A 23,387-nucleotide genomic window follows, 5' to 3' on the forward strand; every position below is an offset into this window, starting at 1 on the left:
TTTCCTGTAGCAATTGTAATAGACATGCATGCATTAGGAGTTACATAAAGAGTATCACTTTTCTTACCTCGTGAAATTGTCAATACACCCTTGGAAATCTTCCATTCATCACTAATGAAAGATGTGTTATATCCTTCATCTGCTAGTTGACCAACTGTGATCAAATTCTTTCTCAGGTCTGGAATATATCTGACATCTCTCAGTTTCCATACTGACCCATTCGTTTTGATCTTCATTGCCCCCTTGTCGGCAATGTCGCACGGTTGATCATTGCCAAGATATACTTTACCAAAATTACCTGATGTACACTCCTCTAGACAATCTCTGCTGCAAGTGGCATGGAATGAAGCTCCAGAGTCTAACACCCAAGACTCCCTTTTGCTCTCCAAAAAGCAGATCAACATATCATCATTTTCTGAAGCAACATTTGCTTCTGTCTTTGCTCTCGTCTCATATTCTTTTTTCAGACTTTTACTCTGGTTCTTGTAATGACCAGTTTTTCCACAATTCCAGCACTCAATAATTTTTCTACCCTGGAAACTTGTGTACTGAGAACCTCTGAGATTTCTGGATTTAGACCACCTGGGCCTAGATCTGCCGCGGTTGTTCGATCGTCCATGCCTGTTTGCTCTGCCTAGACTTTCCATGTTCAAGGCTGAACTCGAAGTTGAGCCATGATTTGACTGCATTTTGATTTCTTCCGTTAAAATCATGCTGACGACCTCATCGTATACAAGTTTTGATTTTCCTGCGGAGCTACTGATTGTAGTAACAACACCATTCCAACTTTCGGGCAACTGACTGAGAATCAATAGGGCGCGAATCTCACTATCAAATGTAATCTCGAGTGAGGCGAGTTGATCCGACAACTCGTTGAAATTATTCAAATGCCTGCTAAAACTTTCACCTGCAGACATGCTCATAGTAAATAATCTTTTCATAAGATGTACCTTGTTAGCGCCTGACGGCTGCTCGTACATATTAGAAAACGCATCTATCAGAGACTTGGTAGATGATATATGTTTGATATTGAATGCCACAGACTTTGACAACGTCATTCTGATGGCTTCGAGAGCTTTTCGATCAAGCAACTCCTATTCGTCCTCGTTCATAGATGTTGGCTTACCCTTTAATGGTAAGTGCAACTCCTTCCTAAACAAATAATCTTCAATCTGCATCTTCCAGAAACCTAAATTGTTGCCGTTGAACATTTCGATTTTTGAGCTCTTTTCTTTCAACATTTCGATTCGCTGATCTAGAGATGGAATTAGCTCAAATGGATAGTACGGTTGGATCCGGAACGGTCGAAAACCTTAGAAATGGTTCAAGTCATTCGAAAAATGGACCCAAAATGACTTCGAAAAGCTTGGTCAAAGATCAGGTCAAATTTGGTCAACGTGCTGACGTGGCAGTGCTGACGACCTCATTGTACAGTAGGGCATGAATCTCACTATCAAATGTTATCCCGATTGAGGCGAGTTGATCCAACAACTCGTTGAAACTATTCAGCACTGCCACGTCAACATGTTGGCCAAGTTTGACCTGATCTTTGACCGAGCTTGTTAGAGTCATTTTGGGTCCGTTTTTCGAATGATTTGAACCATTTCTAAGGTTTTCGACTGTTCCAGATCCAACCATACTATCCATTTGAGTTAATTCCATCTCTAGATTAGCGAATCGAGATATCGAAAGAAAAGAGCTCAAAAATCGAAATGTCCAATGGCAACAATTTCGGTTTCTGGAAGATACAGATTGAAGATTATTTGTTTGGGAAGGAGGTTCACTTACCATTAAAGGGTAAGCCAGCATCTATGGACGAGGACGAGTGGGAGTTGCTTGATCGAAAAGCTCTCAGAGCCATCAGAATGACATTGTCAAAGTCTGTAGCATTCAATATCAAACATATATCATCTACCAAGTTTCTGATGGATGCACTTTCTAATATGTAAGAGCAGCCGTCAGGCGCTAACAAGGTACATCTTATGAAAAGATTATTTATTATGAGCATGTCTGCAGGTGAAAGTTTTAGTAGACATTTGAATAATTTCAACGAGTTGTCGGTCAACTCGCCTCACTCGAGATTACATTTGATAGTGAGATTCACGCCCTACTGATTCTCAGTCAGTTGCCCGAAAGTTGGAATGGTATTGTTACTGCAATCAGTAGCTCCGCAGGAAAATCAAAGCTTGTATACGATGACGTCGTCAACATGATTTTAAAGGAAGAAATCAGAATGCAGTCAAACCATGGCTCCACTTTGAGTTCAGCCTTGAACATGTAAAGTTGAGGTAGAGGAAACAGGCATGGACGATCAAACAACCGCGGCAGATCTAGGCCCAGGCGGTCTAAATCCAGAAATCTCAGAGGTTCTCAGGACACAGGTTTTCAGGGTACAAAAATTATATAGTTCTGGAATTGTGGAAAAACTGGTCATTACAAGAACCAGTGTAAAAGTCTGAAGAAAGAATATGAGACGAGAGCAAAGATAGAAGCAAATGTTGCTTCAGAAAATGATGATATGTTGATCTGCTTTTTGGAGAGCAAAAATGAGTCTTGGGTGTTATATTCTGAAGTTTCATTCCATGCCACTTGCAGCAGAGATTGTCTAGACGAGTATACATCAGGTAATTTTGGTAAAGTGTATCTTGGCAATGATCAACCGTGCGACATTGCCGGCAAGGGGGCAGTGAAGATCAAAATGAATGGGTCAGTATGGAAACTGAGAGATGTAAGATATATTCCAGACTTGAGAAAGAATTTGATCACAGTTGGTTAATTAGTAGATGAAGGATATAACACATCTTTTATTAGTGATGAATGGAAGTTTTCCAAGGGTGCATTGACAATTTCACAAGGTAAGAAAAGTGGTACTCTTTATGTGACTCCTAATGCATGCATGTCTATTACTATTGCTACAAGAAATGATGATAGTAACATATGACATCAACGACTTGGACACCTGAGTGAGAAGGGACTCATGGTGATGCACTCAAAGGGTAAGTTGAGTAATTTACAGTCGGTAAAGATTGACACATGTGAGGATTGCATATTTGGGAAACAGAAGAGAGTCAATTTTTAGACAAACATCAGTACCCCAAAGAAGAAGAGACTTGAGCTAGTCCATTCAGATGTATGGGGACCAGCAACCATTTCGTCCACAGGTGGGAAGCATTACTTCGTCACATTTATCGATGATCATTCACGGAAGGTATGAGTTTACTTCCTGAAATATAAATTTGATGTTTTTGATGCTTTTAAAATGTGGAAAGCAATGGTGGAAAATGAAACTGGTTTGAAAATCAAGAAGCTGAGAACAGATAACGGTGGTGAGTAAGTTGACACCGAGTTCAAGAAATTCTGCTATGAGCATGGTATTAAAATGGAAGGAACTGTGTCAGGTACACCTCAATACAATGGCGTAGCTGAGCGAATGAACAGAATGTTGACAGAAAAAGTTAGAAGCATGCGTATGTAGTCATACTTGCCAAAGATATTTTGGGTAGAAGCAGTCAACATAGCAGCTTATTTGATTAATAGGAGTCCATCAGTACCATTGGACTATAGTCTACCAGAAGAAGTATGAAGTAATAAAGAGGAAAGACTTTCACATTTGAGAGTTTTTTGGTTGTGTTGCATATGTACATATCAATGATCATGTCAGGAATAAGCTGGATTCGAAATTCCGAAAATGCACTTTCATTGGTTATGGTGGAGATGAATATGGGTATCGCATTTGGGATGATGAAAACAAAAAGGTAATCAGAAGCAGAGATGTGATTTTTGATGAAAAGGTGATGTACTAAGATAGACACACAATAGAGTCTACAGAGTCTGAAACAACCTTTGTAAATGTGGATGATGTTTTAGAAGGTTTAAGGACACGTCTGCAGAACACCGAGAATCCTCAGCAAAATAACGAGAATGCTCAGGCAGAGGAACCTGTGGAGCAGATTGTTGCACCACCGCCTCCTACTCCAGCACCAGAACTTAGGAGATCTTCTCGGCAACATATACCAAATAGGAGGTATATGAATCATTTACTTCTTACAGATGGAGGAGAACCTGAATGCTATGTTGAAGCATGTCAGGCAAGAGATTTGAGCAAGTGGGAGCTTGCAATGAAAGACGAGATGAAGTCTCTTAACTCCAACAAAACATGGAAACTAGCTAAGTTGCCTAATGGTGAGAAGGCTTTTAACAACAAATGGGTGTACAAGATCAAAGAAGAGTATGATGGATTCAAGAGGTATAAAGCTCAGTTAGTAGTCAAAGGTTTCGAACAGAAGGAAGGAATTGACTACACTGATATCTTTGTACCAGTTGTCAAGCTGACAACCATCAGATTTGTCTTGAGTATTGTTGCCTCAGAGGGTTTACATCTTGAGCAGTTGGACGTGAAGATGACATTTCTTCACGGTGTTCTTGATGAGGAAATTTATATGCAACAGCCAGAAGGTTTCTCAGTAAAAGGTAAAGGGAATCTTGTATGTAAATTGAAGAAGAGTTTGTCGTCATAAAGCTCGGTTTGTAGTCAAAGGTTTCGAACAGAAGGAAGGAATTGACTACATTGATATTTTTGCACCAGTTGTCAAGCTGACAACCATCAGATCTATCTTGAGTATTGTTGCCTCATAGGGTTTACATCTTGAGCAGTTGGACGTGAAGACAACATTTCTTCACGGTAATCTTGATGAGGAAATTTATTTGCAACAGCCAGAAGGTTTCTCAGTAAAAGGTAAAGAGAATCTTGTATGTAAATTGAAGAAGAGTTTGTATGGTCTCAAACAAGCTCTTAGGCAGTGGTATAAGAAATTTGACAGCTGTATGCAGAGGAACAATTTTTAAAAGTGCAAGGCCGACCACTGTTGCTACTTCAAGAGGTATCGTACTAGTTATATTATCTTACTGTTATATGTTGATGATATGCTAATTGCAAGATCAGATATAGAAGAGATCGAAAAATTGAAGCAGCAATTGTCAGAGGAATTTGATATGAAAGACTTGGGTCCTACAAAGCAAATTTTTGGGATGCAGATCTCTAGAGATAAGCAACAAGGAACGTTGCGGTTATCTCAGTTAGAGTACATTAACTGTGTTTTACAGAGGTTTAATATGAGCAGCGCCAAATCTGTAAATACACCATTGGCAGGTCACTTTCGTCTCTCTAAGGATCAGTCTCCCCAGATAGATGAAGAAAAAGACTTCATGGCCAAGGTACCATATGCCTCAGCTGTTGGAAGTCTAATGTTTGCTGTGGTTGGTACCAGACCAGATATTGGCCAAGCAATGGGAGTTGTCAGCAGATATATGTCAAATCCAGGGAAGACACACTAGGAAGCAGTGAAGTGGATTTTGAGATATCTACGTGGTACTATAATTGATATATATTCATTGTTGGCACAACGGCTGTTAGTTGGATGTCACAGATATAAAAAATTGTTGTTCTATCAACTACAGAAATTGAATATGTAGCAGTGACAGAAGCCAATAAAGAGATAATTTGGCTTCAGGGTTTGTTAACGAAGCTTGGATTAAAGCAGGAGAGGAATGTTTTGTACAGTGACAGTCAGAGTGCGATATATCTGGCAAAGAACTACGCATTTCATTCTAGAACTAAGCATATTTGATTGCGTTATCGCTTCGTCAGATCTCTGATAGAGGACGGCGTATTGACACTTGAAAAAATCCAAAGTAGCAAAAATCCGGCAGTAATGTTAACTAAGGTGGTGACTGCAGAGAAGCTGTAATTGTGTTCAACTTCAGTTGGTCTTTATGCCTGAAGACATATTTTGAGCACATTATTTATTCAAGATATTGGTTGAGGAGGCGTCTCCGTTTCCAAGTGAGAGATTGTTGTGTTGGAGCTGGAGACGCGTGAGGAGCTGGAGACGCGTTTTGCAAGCTGTGCCATGTTTTGCAAGCAGTGCCATTTATCTTGATGAATGAAACTTCTGAATTTGGATTTATTGTAATTAATTGTAATTGATCATCAGCTACCTATAAATGGAGGAGTTGTGGAGAGATGAAAACATAGAGAAGAAATGAGAGGAAGAAGAGAGTGTGAGGAAGAGAGAAGCTGAGAGAGTTGTATTTCTTTCCGGCTGTTTTTTAGTGAATTGTGGTGTGCTCTGTGGATGTAGGTTGATTTTGACCGAACCACGTAAATTTATGGTGTCCCAAGTTTTTTTGGTTGCTCACAAGGTCCTAACACTGTCAGCTATCTAACGCAACCCTCCTCCTTTACCTGGGCTTTGGACCGGCTATGCGTGAAAAAATTTGGACATTCGTGCATCACAGGTGGAGTTTGCTGAATTAATGAGCCATGATTCCAAAAAAAAAAAAGATGACTCAATCTCCAAATCTGAAGAAGTTTTGGTAGAGTTGAGAGTAGCAACTAGTGGCAATCACATTGAGAGAATAAATGCATTAGTTTTGGTGTTTATTGATTTCACTTTGAGGCAAACCCAATGCCGTCTGTCCATTCCTTTTGGTTGAGGTTAGCCGTTAGAGGGGGTGAGCCCTGGGTCACGTTTGGCTGTACATGAATTGTGGCTCATGGACCTCATGGTTCATTGGTGGCTTGCGGCTGTGAGCTTGTGGCCCTCAAAGAGAATCGTGAAAGGGGAAAGACCACCAACGCCGGATGGATGATACATTGAAGTTGAAGGGGGAAGCACCAAAGGGCGATTGCCAATTGGGTGATGGGATGAAGGTCGAAGGGTGAGGCTGTGAGTGCAGTGAATGTAGCCAAAAGCTCTAGCAAAAATGTATAAAATATAGGATAAAATGTAATATATAAATTTTAAAATTAAACGGTTGACCCGATAGGTACTTGACTAAAACCTGCCTAACTCGTTTAGGAATTAGGTTGGGTTTGGATTGACCTGCTTATAAATGGGTTGCCCTCCTAAACCCAAACCTAGCTTAAACGGGTAGGTAACAGGTCACTAGTTGGGTTTTGACGTGCTTTGTCACCCCCTTTTCTTGGCTTGCTTAAATAAAATCAAGTTCTTTAAATAATTAGATCTGTAAGTAAGATCTTTCAAATAATTAGATTTACAAGACTACTTGTAATAAACAAAGACAAGAAAAGATCTCCAATAATTAGTGTTATAATTATTTAGCTTGGTAGCCTTGCTTAAAGAAAAAAAGGGAAAAAAAAAACCCTACTTGAGCCCCCAAACACCTCAAGTCCCCAACAGTCTTCAATGTTCAGCTTAAATAATAATAGAAACGAAAAAAAAAATATACTTGAACTGGAAAAACTGAGCTATGGTAGATAGGATTCAAGATCTGAAGCTCAAGTCCTTAACAATCCTTGCAATTTCTTCCCTCTTGGTAAAAATTTCAAGTTAATAACTTGAATCCCAAGTGGAATTGACAAAAATTCTTCCCAAAATTAGAAGAAATTGGATGAGAAGTAGGGGAAACTAAAGGATGTTCTTTCCCTTGAAGTTCAAACATCAAATTGAAGGTAAATTTTGTGTTTTGGAGGCCTAGGATTCGTAGATTAAGGGTAGATGATTGCTGGGAGTGGTAGAATGAAGCAAGAATCAAGAGAAACGTGTGGGATGTGGGAAAGAAATGGAACAAAAGGAGTGTTGGCATTGTTAGGAGTGTAACGGTGTCTAACAGCCCGTTGCAGCCTGTAGCGAAACTGTTATGGCTGTTACGTCTGTTACAGTGGCGTAGCGGTCGTATGGCCATGAATTTCATCCTTACCACTAATGTAGTCTGTATTGGTTTTCGCTGCTCGATTTTTCGTTATGTAATGGCTATTATGCCATGTAATGGACGTTATTTAAAACCATGGTTGGCCCACAAGCTTTTGGGTAAAGTGGTAATCTAACAATTATAAATAGAGGGAGACCTATCATTGGGATTAGGTCTTCCAATTTAGACAATACTCTTAACGAGAAGACTTCTCAGTTTTTTCTTTGGAATTGAGTTATTTTTCTTGCTTCTATCTGGACATATTATTTTGGGAATTTATTTTTTTGGGTTGGGGGGGGGGGGGGGGGGGGAAGGATCTGGGGGGTTATTGCTGTTTGATCTTCAAAGGGATTGGAAGGCAGTGTTATTTCAATTATTTGGTTTTTTTTTTTGCCTTTACTGGAATTTTTTATGTTGCCTAAAATAGCAATAATACTTCTATAGGACTGGTATCTAAGCTATATCATTTAGAATGTTGGGCAACTAAGAAGGAAGTATCCAAAAAGTAACAGTTGAAATGATAATTTTAAGGTGTATGAGTGGTATAACTCCAGACGATAAAATTAAGGAATGAATATATTTGTGATAAGTTAGGCATAACACTTGTGTAGTAGACAAGATGAGGAAAGGACTGTTAAAATGGTACGAGTGCTTGCAATATAGACCACACAATGCACGGGTGAGGAATGTGCTTTGTGGGTAAGGATTTGAGCTCAGAGGATCCTAAATCATGGGGAATTACAAAAGAGGATTCATTAGCTGAGTGGGACTAAAGTCTTCGGTATTTCTGTTGTTGCTGCATTGCATATTCAAATGTTAAACCTTATAAGGCTCATATTCTTTTCTTTCCTTCTATCAATGACTGAATGGATTTTGCATGATGACAACTTATTGACTGTTGAGAGCACAACTTTTCCTGATTCTGCTAAACAAATCTTCCCTTTTAGTGGATGGTGTTTCTTGGATGCACATGCATGCAAGTACCCTATGTTTGTGGAATTGAAGTTGGTTTACATTTTTTTTTTTGCATCCCTTGCCAGCATCTACAGCTGATTGTTAAAGTGCTTTTTTTTAAAAAAAAAAAAATTCTTAAAAGCAAATAAATTTATGGATGATGTGGCAGGATTCATTTTATCACCATTTGACTTCAGAGGAGCTGACACGAGTTCATGAGTACAACTTCGATCATCCTGGTTAGGAAAATTCTCCATATTAATTCATCTTATCAAGCACAAAATAAAGATCTGATAGGAATTCCTCCAATAAAGTTCATTTGCTGTTAATTTATTTATTTTTTTGATTTGTGCACTCCTTATTTTAGTATTTTTTTTTATAATAAATTTATTCATCAGGGAGCAATAGCTTAATGGTGCTACACTTCCAATGTGAAGTTATGCTGGTGTTTTATTGTACATATTCTTGGAAATATTTCCATCATATATGTTTGTTTATTTTGTAGCACACATGAATATATTGTTGATTAATTAAAACTTAGAAACTGTTTATTATGTAGCTCTTCTAAGTTTTTATCTTTTCATTTGCCATGAAATTCATGTTCATGTTTCCATATTCTTCTGTTGCTATCTTGTTTTTTCAGGATTAAATTTATGTGACATTATTTTGTGTGGATCAGTTCTTTTGATTTACATACTTCCTGGTGGACCACAAAATAGAAAATGTCCCAATATGAAGTATACTTTCACTTTAGAATAATATTTAATTCTCCAAACTGCACAACTTGTCAGCTTTAATGCTTTATCACTAATATTTTCTGGAGTGTGGACTGTTGTCATGTCATATTGTATATAAGTGTAAAGCATGCAAACTAATAAAAGTGCAAGAGAAATGAAATTATATTACTTTCTTTGGGCACAAATGTCACCAATCATTGTATCGTCTGGAATATGCGTAATGTAGTTGGAATCAATCTTTGTTTCTTTTTAGTTGTGCATGTTTAATATAAATGAGTGTTGTTATAATCAGATGCATTCGACACTGAGCAGTTATTATGCTCTATGGATAAGTTGAAGCATGGGCAAGCAATAGATGTTCCAAAGTATGATTTTAAGAGTTACAAGAATTTGTTTCCAGCTCGAAGGGTATGTTTTCTTGAATACAGGCTTTACCATGTGATTTATAACACGTAGATGCCACAATTTCTGTATTCCTGCCTTATATTTTTGGGTTATATGTAATATACATGAGCCGGCACCTGCATGGTGCCCCTTAGTATTACAGTTCTCTCTACTCGTAAAAATTATATTTATGAGGTTTCCAGACTGCTTATTCATAGGACTTAGATTTTCCCTGACATTGCAATTGGTCCTCAACATAAAGTGTTTTGTAATATCTTCTTCTATATATTGAGGATTGCATCAACCACTCTATGTTCATGTTTTCCTTTTTCCCGTGCCTCAACTCCATATTAATCTTAACCAATTTTATTTAGTAATTATCTTGTGTAGGCTTCATTTCTCATATCTTTCCTGTTACTTCATTGCTGCCTTACTGTTTTGATATGAATCAACTTTCAAGTGAATAAGGCTACAGGCCCCCAATTCTCCCCAGCTAATAAATTGGTGGAATTTGTAATTGTTAACCAAGTACAAAGAAAGAAAGCTTATTCCTTCAGTTGTTGGGAATTTTTCCATGCCTACATGACCTATACCTTGCAAACCATCTAATGTCTTTTCACCACTTTGTCATGTGCCTAAATTTTTTTTTTTTCAGCTGCCCTTTTATTTCTAGCACAGAATGTAAAATTTTATCTGGAAAATTTTGGCAGGTCAATCCTTCAGATGTGATAATTTTAGAAGGCATACTTGTTTTCCATGATCCTCGTGTGCGAGAGTTGATGAATATGAAGATATTTGTTGATACAGGTTCTTTCCTTCCTTTCCCAATTGCACAAATGGATGTTTAAATTTTCTATTTTTTAGGCTTATTAACTTGATTGACTAGTCTACAAGTGATGTTGGTTTAAAATGTGTCTTGGTTGGTCGGTTATTTATCTAATGAAATTTCATAAGTGAACTGGTCCCATTAATTCAGAAGAATTCTATTGGAGCTTTTGGTTTTAATTTTTGACTATAATGATTTTCACTTCTAATCATCATCACTGTTTTATAGGGCACAACAGGGTACAATGTGTATTTTCTTCCACTGATGTTTGGACAAAATGACAAATATTAAATTTACTAAACTGATATGTTGTCTAAATGAGCTGTGAAGTTTTTGATTTCTCTTGTTAGTTGCATGTGGTTTGCCTACAATAAGCCTGTTGTTGCTATGGTCTTTCTCAGTTTCATTGCTTTAGTTAATTTAGAACCCCCCTCTCTCTGGGCCAGTAGTTGAGAAACTAATGGACCTAATGATCCTTGTAATTGTAAAAATAATAACTGCTGGCTGTATATGCATGAGTTAATATGGACTGCAATACAGCAGTTAAGAATTGTTGGCTCTGCATAGTTTATTTATTATCACGGTCTGAGATTTTATAGTTCACAGCATTGTTTTATTATATTGAGCTGTTTCCCTTATGGTATTTACGTTTAAAATTTTTCAGTACAGATGCCGATGTGCGCCTGGCAAGGAGAATAAGGCGTGACACAGTTGAGAAGGGTAGAGATATCAGTGTAGTTCTTGATCAGGTTAGAGAATTTGCAATTTCTCAATTGGAAATCTTCTCCTTTTTTTTTTTGGGATTCGTTTTACCTTTTTGAGGTGGTATTATTTATATGCATATTGGTTTGAAGCACTCAATCAATATGACTATCCTTGAGCTATAAGCATAAAACCTCGATTATACTGATGCTCTTTAAGATATCACGCATAACTGCATGCTTAGATTGATTTTCTGAAAGTTGACCAGTCATTATCTTTTATTGGCATGTGTACTTGTCATGCCGCTTAAAGGCGTATTCACAGAAGATAGATCATGTTTTTGTTCTTGAGGCTTAACCATGAAGATCAACTGCTTGTAGGTCTGTGCGATGCATTTATGAAGAAAATTATTATTAAATTTCTCATTTTATATGATTAATTTTGTTAATTTATAATTTTTTTACATAAACCATTTAAGATAAAATATACTGCATACTGATTGAACATGATAGCATTTAAAATTCATATGCATGAATTTATTTATTTTTATTACAATTTATTATTGGGATTCTTATTATATAATTAAAAAAAAAAAATAAATTTAAATCTAGCATAAATAACCTTAAATACAAAGTACATTATATATGTAAATATTTAACATTGCATGATGTGATTGAACATTATCATATCATTTAAGTTTTATTATTAATTCTATTACAGTCTTAGCATATATATATTTTTAAAAGTATAAAAATTACAATAAGAAAATGTTCACACTAAATAATAAGTGGCAATAAAAATTCAACTTAAAAAAGGTTAATTTTTTGACCATAAGGAAGCTCTTAAGATTGGTAATGTAAGCAGATCTTTAAATAGTATTTAATATACACTTAATAAGGATCATAGTCAATAACACTTATTGTGAGCAATATTTAATCTAGTTAACATTTAATACTCAATCCTAAAAAATATTTAATATATATATTTAATGAAACCAATGTTTTATTTTGTGAGCAATATTTAGTAAAAATAATGTAAGATAATTATTTTTAATTAATAATAATCTTGTTATTAATGTATGTTTAACATATTACCATCATATTAAATTATGATAAAAATAATTTTATTAATTAAATTTAAAATTTTAATTTATTTAATGTTAATTAATAAATTGTTCTTGTTTAATCCATAATTGAATTATAATGACTAATATGCATTTCAAAATATATTGTAAATAAAAATATTAATATTTTTTTTAATTAAAAATTTAAATGATAGTTATGTTAATTTTCTAATTAAAATTTAAATATTTTCTATTAACTAAAATAATATAATATTATTTATTAATTAACAATAATATTGTTATTAATCTATATTTATAACATATGACTATCACAGTAATTTATGTTAAAAATAGTATTAATTACTAAATTAAAAATTTCAATTTATTTAATGTTAATTTAAATTTATAGATGGTTTTTTTATTCATTCCAGAATTTAATTATATTTTATTAATAATTAATAGGTTATAATACATAATAAAATAATATATGATTAATTTTTAATTTACAATTTAATTAACTGTTATTTTTAATTAATATTTAAATAATTTTATTAATTAGAAATAATATAATATTATTTTTTGATTAACAATGATCTTGTTCTCGATTTATATTTATAACATATGATTATTAGATTAATTTATGTTAAAATAATAATATTAATTACATTAGTATTTTTAATATTAATTTAAATTAGTACATAGTTCTTCTTCTCCATCTTAGAATAATGTTTCATTAATAATTAATATATTATGATACATAATAAAATGATATATGATTATCTTCTAATGTAGTTTTTAAATTATAAAATGGCCACTAAATTTTCTTATATTTATAAAATTGACCTCGCCTATGAACAGTGCCACTTATAAATGGCCAAAAAGTTATCTTAGATTGTTTCTCAAAATTCACATTAATAGTTCTAGAAAAAACAATTTTGGAATAACACTCTTTGCCATAAGTGTTTGCTATAGTACAAGCGAAACACTACTTTTTTGTAAAAGTACTTATTTTAAGTGATACACTCCATAAGCACTTACTTTTACAAGCCAAATGCTACTCTGTTTTTTGTAAAAGTACTTATTTTAAGTGATGAGTGCTATAAGCACTTACTTTTACGTGCTACCAAATGGTATCATCTTAGAAATTATTGGTTAATTGCATCATCATTGCATCTACTCCCTTCTCCTAGACAGTCCCCGTTCACTGCATTGTCCACCAAGTGGATGTTTGTTACATGTAATTTTGTTAAATGGTGATATTCATTTAATTTCCTGTGTTATCTTTTCTATTTTTGGTTGAAAAAATTCTATCTTGATGCAGTATTCGAAATTCGTGAAGCCTGCTTTTGATGACTTTATACTTCCAACAAAGAAGTACGCAGATATCATCATTCCGCGCGGAGGTGATAATCATGTGGCAATAGATTTGATTGTGCAACATATTCGCACAAAACTTGGACAACATGATCTTTGTAAAATACACCCCAATCTATATGTTATTCAATCAACTTTTCAGGTATAGCTTCTCTCTTCTTAACAACGTGATACACTTTTACCAGTTCTTTGTGATTGAGTGAATAATTTTTCTGCAGTTTCAAATTTTTTGTATGTATGCTTGTCTTGATCCTCATTAAATGTTGAGTTCCATTTCTCCTTCTGAAGTTACAATAACTGCTGCTGGTTCGATCCAGATTCGGGGCATGCATACACTTATACGTGATTCTCAAACAACAAAACATGACTTCGTTTTTTATGCTGACCGATTGATCCGTTTGGTGGGTTGTTCTGATATGATTTTATTTTATTTTTAATTAGAATTTTTAGACATCTTATGGTTGATTCATTTGATGGGCATAAGTCTATTCATGTTCTTTGGCTATTATACTTATCTTGTTTTCTGCATAACCAGGTTGTTGAGCATGGGCTGGGGCATCTTCCATTTACAGAAAAGCAGGTGATCACTCCAACTGGTAAGCTGCTATCTCTGGTGACTATATATTTGGCATCTCTTTGTTTTTACACACCCTCAATATAGGCAAGCGCATGCATACCCCAAAACACCATTTCTTCATGATATTTTGGAATATAAGTTTCATTATTGAAGCCTATTTAGGTGTTCCTTTAGTCGATAATCCTATGGCTGACTTTTTTTTTTTAGATGAAATTTGGGATCCTATTGTAAAGAAGGTTTGTAGGATGTTGGATGTGTAGATGGGTGCTTTTTTCATGTTAGGGGATTGGATTACTTTGATTTAGGGTTTTTTTGGGCATTTCTTGTGTCTGTAGAGAATTCTAGTGCAAATGGACCCAAGTAAAGGAGTTGATTGGAGATTTCATAGGTTATGACAGGTGATAATTGTTGGGGATCGAGGAGCAACAATCACACCACAAGCAAGAAATGAACACCAAGATTTAACGTGGTTCGGCCCAAACTAGCCTATGTCCACGGAGCACACCAATCTTCACTAAAATTGGGAGAAAATACAAGGAGGAGGAGGCATCTGCACTCTACTCAACTCAACTCTCTCTCTCTCTCGCATCTCTCGCTCTCTCACCTTCTTCAACTCAATTACACTCTCATATATTACACACACACACATCTCCATGTATAATGGATGGGGATAGATAGAAATGGAAGGTGGTAATGAGATTCAATGAAGATGAGCTGGGACACTGTCACACTATAGCTCAACAATACTGGTTGTCCATTACAGCTTAACAATACTGGCACCGACTCCACTATAGTTCAACAAAGTTGGCACCGTCTCTATGACAACTCATCAATGCTGGCACTGTCTCCACTACAACTCAACAATCTCCCACTTGGAGATGGAGACACTATCTCAACCAGAATATAGGTAAATGATGTGCTCAAGTATGTCTTTAAGCATGAAGACCAACTGAAGTTGAGCACAACTTCAGCTTCTCTGTAGTCACCACCTTTGTCAACATATCTGCTGGATTCCTACTACCTTAGATTTTTTCAAGTGCTAGTGTGACGCCCCGATTTTCGTACCATTTTTTTTTCCTTCAATAAATAATAAGTATTAATCAATAATACTCAAACATCGGTCTGACGTCACGTCAGAATCTCTAATACTGTAATAGCATAACCCGACCTGAAACGGGTACTAGGTAATCAGTCAAACTTATATAAACAACCCTAATAGTGGAAGTCAATAATTATAAACCATCCAGAATACAAATACCCAGAGTAATATACATCCATATATATATGTATTCTGGATGGTTTGTAATCCATATATATATATATATATATATATACACACACATGTCTAACCCATTTCCAAAACAACAAAACACCCTAGAGGTAACATACATCCCTAGCTCAAAACACTCACCCTGTCTATCACGGTGTAGGCTCCCCACTATCTTGGAGCTCTATCTATTGGTCTGTCACGGTTCCCTGAAACAACCTTTGTAAATGTGGATGATGTTTAAGAAGATTTAAGGACATGTCAGCAGAACACCGAGAATCCTCGGCAAAATAACGAGAATCCTCAGGCAGAGGAACTTGTGAAGCAGATTGTTGCACCACTGCCTCCTACTCCAGCTCCGGAGCTTAGGAGATCTTCTCGGCTCCATGTACCAAATAAAAGTTATAAGGATTATTTACTTCTTATAGATGGAGGAGAACCTGAATGCTATGCGGAAGCATGTCAGGCGGGAGATTCGAGCAAGTGGGAGCTTGCGATAAAAGACGAGATGAAGTCCCTCACCTCCAACAAAACGTGGGAACTAACTAAGTTGCCCAAAGGTAAGAAGGCTCTTCACAACAAGTGGGTGTACAGAATCAAAGAGAAGCATGATGACTCGAGGAGATACAATGATTGGTTGGTAGTCAAAGGCTTTGAGCAGAAGGAAGGAATAGATTACACCGACATCTTTGCACCAGTTGTAAAGTTAACAACCATCATATCAGTCTTAAGCATTGTTGCCTTGGAGGGCCTACATCTCCAGCAGTTGGATATGAAGATGGCATTTCTTCATGGTGATCTAGATGAGGAGATTTACATGCACCAGCTAGAAGGATTCTCAGTGAAAGGTAAAGAGAATCTTGTGTGCAGAATGAAGAAGAGTTTGTACGGTATCAAACAAGCTCCCAGACAATCGTACCGAAATTTTGACGGATTTATGCATAGGAAAGATTTTCAGAAGTGCAATGTTGAACACTGTTGCTACTTCAAGAGGTATCAGTCTAGCTATATCATTTTATTACTATATGTTGATGACATGCTAGTCGTAGGACCAGATATAGAGAAGATCAGAAAATTGAAGTAGCAATTTTCGGAGGAGTTTGATATGAAGGACTTGGGTTCAGTAAAGCAGATACTTGAAATGCGGATCTCTAGAGATAAGCAACCGAGAACGTTGTGGTTATCTCAGTAGGAGTATATTAGCTGTGTTTTGCAGAGATTCAACATGAGTAGCGCCAAAGTGGTAAGTACACCATTGGCCGGTCAATTCTGTCTTTCCAAGGATCAGGCTCCCCAGATAGATGAAGAGAAGGACTTCATGGCTAAGGTACCTTACGCTTCAGTCATTGGAAGTCTCATGTATGCCATGATTTGTACCAGACCAAACATTGGCCATAGACCTAGCAAAATGGATAAAAATCCGTTAATACGAACCGTATCCGACCCGTTTTAACCAACTAATAATCATCCGTTTGTTAAATGAGTCGAATATGAGTTTTCATTTTCATATCCGCCCCCTTAGTGGGTCGGGTTTATCCGGTGGATATTCGCCAACCCGCTTACATTATTAAATATTAACCCATAAAAGCCCACTGCCCCATATGAGTCCGTCCCTTCTTCTGTTCTGTTCTCTTCTGTTCTCTGCTTAAACAAACCACGTCCCCTCCCCTTCGATCTCTCGCCCTCCAGATTTCGGCGCCATGGCCGACGGCGTACTCGTCCGGTGCTTTGATTCCTGAGATCTTATTGAGCCCCCATGTTTTCCTTGCCGGTGCGTAATTTTTGTCCATGTTCTTTTCTAGTTCGTGAAACGTTCATTTCTCGTCGGATTTCTTGGCAGCCTTTGGGCCTCTCGCCAGAATCGGTCTTTTTTCGGGGAGACAAAGGCGAATTATATAGATTCTATTCGGATCCGATTTGTTCGCGTCATCTTTGATTCGTATTCAATAATAACTATGCAATTTTGATCGAGTATTTGTTCTTTTTCTATCAGAATTCGGATTTTTACTATTCAGCGTCGATTTAATTTCGAAACAATCCTGTGCAGATTGGTTGTGCACTGTTGAGAAATTCCGTTGGAAGTCTAATATTCCTGTTGTGTCACCATAATATTTAATCTTCGCCGGAGAGTCTTTTGCTTCAACTTCGGCTTTGATTGCTTGAGCAGGTTCACCTTGCCGAAAATTTTGAGGATTAAGCTCTGTTCGTCATCATTTATTGGTTTTCATGCCACAATATGGTCATATTGGTTTGGTTTGTTATGTTGATGGATAGAATTAATAGATGGAAAATGATGGCGCACAAGGATCGCAATCTTTTGTCTAGTTATTGGGAGCCTATTCGAGATTAGGAGTGGTCTGATATAACCATTTGCAACTTATGATCATTCTTTTCTGGAAAATTTGTGTGAATTTTTTCTTTGGGTTATAATTCGAAGATTTGTCAAAAATGATTTCAGAAACTGGTAGTTCAAAAAAATTGTTACATGATTCCTACTTGACATACAGATATTACTTGGATAATTTTTTAGAGAGAGAAAGGTTGGGGGGAGGATTTTATGATGATCGCTATAAATTTGGATCAAATGATTCTCTCTCTGTGATGATGTTGCATTGAATTGCCTTGCTCGGGCTTGTAGGTCAGATTATGCGTCTTTATCTTGTCTCAATACAAGGTTTAATTCACTAATCAAAAGTGGGCTTCTCTATGACTTGCGGAGGAAGATGAGAATTGTGGAAAATTGGGTGTACTTGGTTTGCGACCCTAGAGGGTGGGAGGCTTTTGACCCCATGAGAAAGAGGCGGATGAGATTGCCTTGTGATGAGTGCTTCAACCATGCAGACAAGGAATCCTTGGCTATTGGAAGTGAATTGCTGGTCTTCGGCTGGGAATTTTTGGATTTCGCTATTTGGAAGTATAGTTTGATTCATCGCAGTTGGGTCAAGTGTGATGAAATGAATTTCCCTCGATGTTTGTTTGCATCAGGTAGCTTTGGTTCCATTGCTATTGTTGCAGGAAGGAGTGATAAGAATGGAAATGTGTTGAAATCGGTAGAGCTGTATGTTTCTACCTCGGGCAAATGGGAATTGTTGCCCAACATGCACTCCCCACGCAGATTGTGCTCTAGATTTTTTATGGATGAAAAATTCTATGTGATAGGTGGGATGTCAAGTCCTACTGTTTCATTGAATTTTGGGGAGGAGTTGGATCTTAAGACCAGGCAATGGAGGAGAATTGAGGGCATGTATCCTATTATAATGTTTAGATTTTAGACTCACACGAGTCACACGATTTGAGTTTCTATTTTGAGTTGGATTGGGATTAATTTATTATATTTTATTGTACAGTTTTACTTGCATGAATCAGGAGTTGTTAATTAATATAAATGATTGAATGATTGATATAGTTACTAAAAAAGTTAATACACAAACTAATCGCAAGTTATCGTATACAATTTAAATTATTATGATAAAAATAAATTATTAATAAAATTATATTTGAGAATGGCGGATTATCTGCCCATCCGCCATGAATTATCCGACCCGAAACTGCCTAATCCGCCACTTAAATGAGTTGAATATGGATTATGATTTTTTCACCCGATAATTCGCTTTATCCGTCACGGATAAACCGACCCGATCCGCTTTGCTAGGTCTAATTGGCCAAGTAGTGGGAGCTGTCAGTAGGGTCATGTCAAATCCAGGGAAGACTCATTGAGAAGCATTGAAGTGGATCTTGAGCTACCTTCGTGGCACTATTGGTAAGTGCCTATGTTTTGGCAAAGGATATTTGAAAATTCAAGGGTATGTTGATGCTGATTTTGCTAGTGAAGTTGATCACCGCATTAGCACCATCAGATATGTGTTCACTGTTGGCACAATAACTATTAGTTGGATGTCATATATACAAAAGATTGTTGCTCTATCCACTACAGAAGCTAAGTACGTAATAGTGATAGAAGCCAGCAAAGAGATGATTTGGCTTCAAGTTTTGTTGACAGAGTTTGGAATAAAGCAGGTGAGGAATGTTTTGCACAACGACAGTCAGAGTGCAATTCATCTAGCAAAGAACTCTGCATTTTATTCTAGAATCAAATACATTGGAAAGAAATAATCATAAATCTAAGACATAAATTTCCAAGGACTTGCAAGAGGTTGCGCATGGTTATTAAACGCAAGTACATAATGCATACAGGTGGGTAGGATATTAGGGTAGTGGCATTGCTTCTTATGCTAGCCCTTGGAAATTTATTTCTTAGGTAGTTTGTTGTTTTTATTTCCGCTATGCATCTTCATTATCCGATCCGACCATTATCACAACAAATTGGTATCAGAGCGAAGTTGTTATGGCATCGGGATCGTCTTTTGCAAGGTTTGACATCGTTAAATTTGATGGAACCGGAAACTTTGGTTTATGGCAGAGGAGAGTGAAGGACATTCTTGTGCAACAAGGAATGGCTAAGGCTCTGCTTGATACTCAACTGGAAGGAATGGATGAGACAACACGGGTAGATTTGAAAGCAAAGGCAACATCTACAATACGCTTGAGTTTGGCCGACGAAGTTCTCTATCAGGTGATGGAGGAGGATTCTCCAGCGGCTAGCTGGCGAAAGTTAGAAAGTCAGTACATGTCTAAATCCCTCCATAACAAACTTTTTCTTAAGCAGCGTTTATATTGACTTAATATGGTAGAATGATCTAGTCTAGATCAACACATCAATGCATTTAATCAAATCATAAGTGATCTTGTGAGAGTTGATGTGAAATTTGATGAGGATGATAAGGCTTTGATGCTGTTAAATTCCTTAGCCCTCAACTTATACCTATGAAAATATTGTGACCACTCTTACGTGGGAAAAAGAAACTCTTGATTTAGAAGAGGTAACAAGTGCCTTGTTGAATTTTCATCAAAGATTGAATATTTGTGATGAAGGAGAAGGACTTGTGATAAAAGGTAGTAATGAGCGAGGCAAAGGAAAGTTTAAGAATGGGTCTAATCAGAAATCCCGAAATCAATCCAAGAAGAAGAAAGAAATCCGGTGTTATAAATACGGTAAAAAGGAGCATGTGAAATTGGAGTGTCCAGATTAGAAGAAGGGAAATGGCAATAAGCATGAAGGGATTTCAAAATCTGTGAATATTATTCAAGAAGAGGATTCAGTAGATGGTGATGTTCTATTAGTTTCATCGGAGTCGGATATTCTAATGAACTCTTGGATACTTGACTCAGCATGTTCTTATCACATGACTTCAAACAAGGAGTGGTTCAGCACTTATAGGTTAGTAAACTCTGGATCAATTCTTATGGGTAATGATGCTTCTTGTAAGATCGTTGGCATAGGAAATGTAAAGATAAAAATGTTTAATGGTGTTGTAAGAACATTGTGTAATGTAAGACATATACCTGAGTTGAGAAAGAGTCTGATATCACTTGACACTTTGGATTGTAATGGCTTTAATTACAAGTCCAAAGGTGGAGTCTTAACGGTGTTAAAAGGTAATCTGACTGTAATGAAAAGGCAGAAATTGGATGAAAATATCTACATGTTGCAGGGAACTACTGTTGTAGGTGGAGTTGCAGCTATGGATGCTGAATCAGATGAGACTATCTTGTGGCTTATGCGTCTTGGACATATAGGAGAACATGACATGAAAGAACTACACAAAAGAAATTTGTTGAAAGGTTTGAATCATGTCAGTTGGAATTTTGTAGATTTTGTGTTCTTGGAAAACATAATAGAGCAAAATTCAATTCAGCTAGTCATAAGACGAAAGGAATTCTTGACTATGTACATTTAGATGTTTGGGGCCCAGTTAGAGTTGCATCAATGGGTGAACATGTGTATTACGTGAGTTTTATTGATGATTACTCACGGAAGGTTTGAGTTTACTTCATGCGTCACAAATCTAGTATGTTTGCCAAGTTTAAGATTTGGAAGGCTGAAGTGGAAAACCTGACAGGGAGAAGAATCAAATACTTAAGGTCGGATAATGAGATTGAGTATGCTGATTCTCGGTTTATGGAATTTTGTGCGGAGCAGGGCATCAAGAGACATTTTACAGTTTGCCGGACACCTCAGCAAAATTGTGTGGTAGAACGGATGAACCGGATTCTTGCTGATAGGGCTCAGTGTCTCAGATTGAATGCAAGGCTACCAAATACATTTTGAGCCGAGATAGTTAGTATGACTTGTTTTTTGGTAAACCGATCACCAAGGGCATCACTAGCGGGTAAAGTGGCGGAATAGGTTTGGACGGGAAATGCAGTAGACTACTCCAGATTGAAGGTATTTGGTTGTCCAACCTATGTCCACGTGTCTAGTGAGGAGAGGTCTAAGCTTGATCCGAAGTCTTGTCGTTGCATCTTCTTGGAGTATCCAAAGGGTGTGAAGGGATATAAGTTGTGGGACTCGACAGCAAACAAGGTGGTGATCAGTAGAGATGTAGTCTTTGATGAGAAGGCTATGATGAAGCGTACTCAAGAGTTTGATGATCAGAAACAGAAGCCAGAAAGCTGGGGCAGTGATGAACATGTTGTGCAGGTAGAGTTGGAAGCTCAGGGCAACAAAAATGATCATGGTCCTGTGGTTGCAGGGAGCTCTAGCTTGGAAAACCAGCAAGTCAACGATATTCCTATACGAAGATCCGGACGCACTATGAGGCCTCCATCAAGGTATGGTTTTGATGAATTAGTATCTTATGCTTTTCTTACTTGTTGCAAAGAGGCAGTGCACGGCCAGGAGAAAGATAGGTGGATGGGAGCAATGATTGAGGAGATGAAATCTTTGCATAAGAACCAAACTTGGGACTTGGTGGAGCTTCCAGATGGAAAGAGACCGATAGGGTGCAAATGGGTGTATAGGAAGAAGGAAGCAATTTCAGAAAAGGAAGGAGAAAAATTCAAGGCATGGTTGGTGGCAAAAGGATACTCACAGAAGAAGGGAATAGATTATGATAAGATCTTTTCTCCAGTGGTACGACATACTTCTATTAGAATTGTGTTGGGGTTGGTAGCTTATTACGATCTTCATTTGGAACAAATGGATGTGAAGACGGTGTTTCTTCACGGTGACTTGGAGGAACAAATCTATATGGTACAGCCAGAGGGATTTATTGAATCAGGAAAAGAAAATTTTGTTTGCTAGTTAAAGAAGTCTCTTTATGGGCTGAAACAATCTCCAAGGCAATGGTATAAACGTTTTGATTCCTACATGATCAAGATTGACTATAAACGGTGGGAGTATGATTGCTGCGTTTATGTGAATAAACTTGAGGATGGTTCTCTTATTTTCTTGTTATTGTACGTCGATGACATGTTGATAGCTGCAAAGGATTTAACTGAGGTGAATCAGTTAAAGGATTTGTTGCATAAGGAATTTGACATGAAGAATCTTGGTTCAGCCAAAAAAATACTTGGAATGGAGATTCGCCGTGATAGGACTGTAGGGAGATTATGGTTATCTTAGGATGGTTATGTGCAGAAGGTGTTGGAAAAGTTTAGCATGATTGATGCAAGACCAGTGAGTACATCTTTAGCTAATCACTTTAAGTTGTCTACTGCAGATTGCCCAAGTTCGAATGAGGAAATTTGGGACATGTCAAAGGTCCCCTATGCTAGTGCTGTGGGGAGTTTAATGTATGCCATGGTATGTACAAGGCCAGATTTGGCACATGCGGTAAGCGTGGTGAGCAAGTTTCTCTCTAATCCAGGAAGGCAGCATTGGGAAGCTGTTAAATGGATATTTAGATACTTGCAAGGTACATCGGGATATGGCATCATGTTTGGCAAGC

The 23,387-nt window shown here is 36.9% G+C and overlaps 2 protein-coding genes across 5 annotated transcripts in view; both read left to right on the top strand.

The window, feature by feature from the left end:
* Positions 1–23,387, top strand: part of LOC131167993 (uridine kinase-like protein 3) — a 53,291-nt gene that overhangs the window by 11,661 nt on the left and 18,243 nt on the right. For all 4 annotated transcript variants that reach the window (XM_058127133.1, XM_058127142.1, XM_058127126.1 and 1 more), the window contains 7 exons: positions 8,837–8,906; positions 9,697–9,812; positions 10,499–10,595; positions 11,284–11,363; positions 13,701–13,895; positions 14,071–14,154; positions 14,289–14,349. In XM_058127133.1, the coding sequence (XP_057983116.1) occupies positions 8,837–8,906; positions 9,697–9,812; positions 10,499–10,595; positions 11,284–11,363; positions 13,701–13,895; positions 14,071–14,154; positions 14,289–14,349 (703 nt within the window). The remainder of the gene's footprint in view (positions 1–8,836; positions 8,907–9,696; positions 9,813–10,498; positions 10,596–11,283; positions 11,364–13,700; positions 13,896–14,070; positions 14,155–14,288; positions 14,350–23,387) is intronic.
* On the top strand, positions 18,195–18,869 carry LOC131161566 (F-box/kelch-repeat protein At5g60570-like; the record flags this gene model as incomplete). The annotated part of the gene is made up of 1 exon (XM_058117407.1): positions 18,195–18,869. A coding segment is annotated over one exon (675 nt), but the record flags the coding sequence as incomplete, so codon positions are not given.

This window comes from Malania oleifera, chromosome 1 (genome assembly GCF_029873635.1).
Source record: "Malania oleifera isolate guangnan ecotype guangnan chromosome 1, ASM2987363v1, whole genome shotgun sequence".
In the NCBI taxonomy this organism is placed as follows: Eukaryota; Viridiplantae; Streptophyta; class Magnoliopsida; order Santalales; family Ximeniaceae; genus Malania; species Malania oleifera.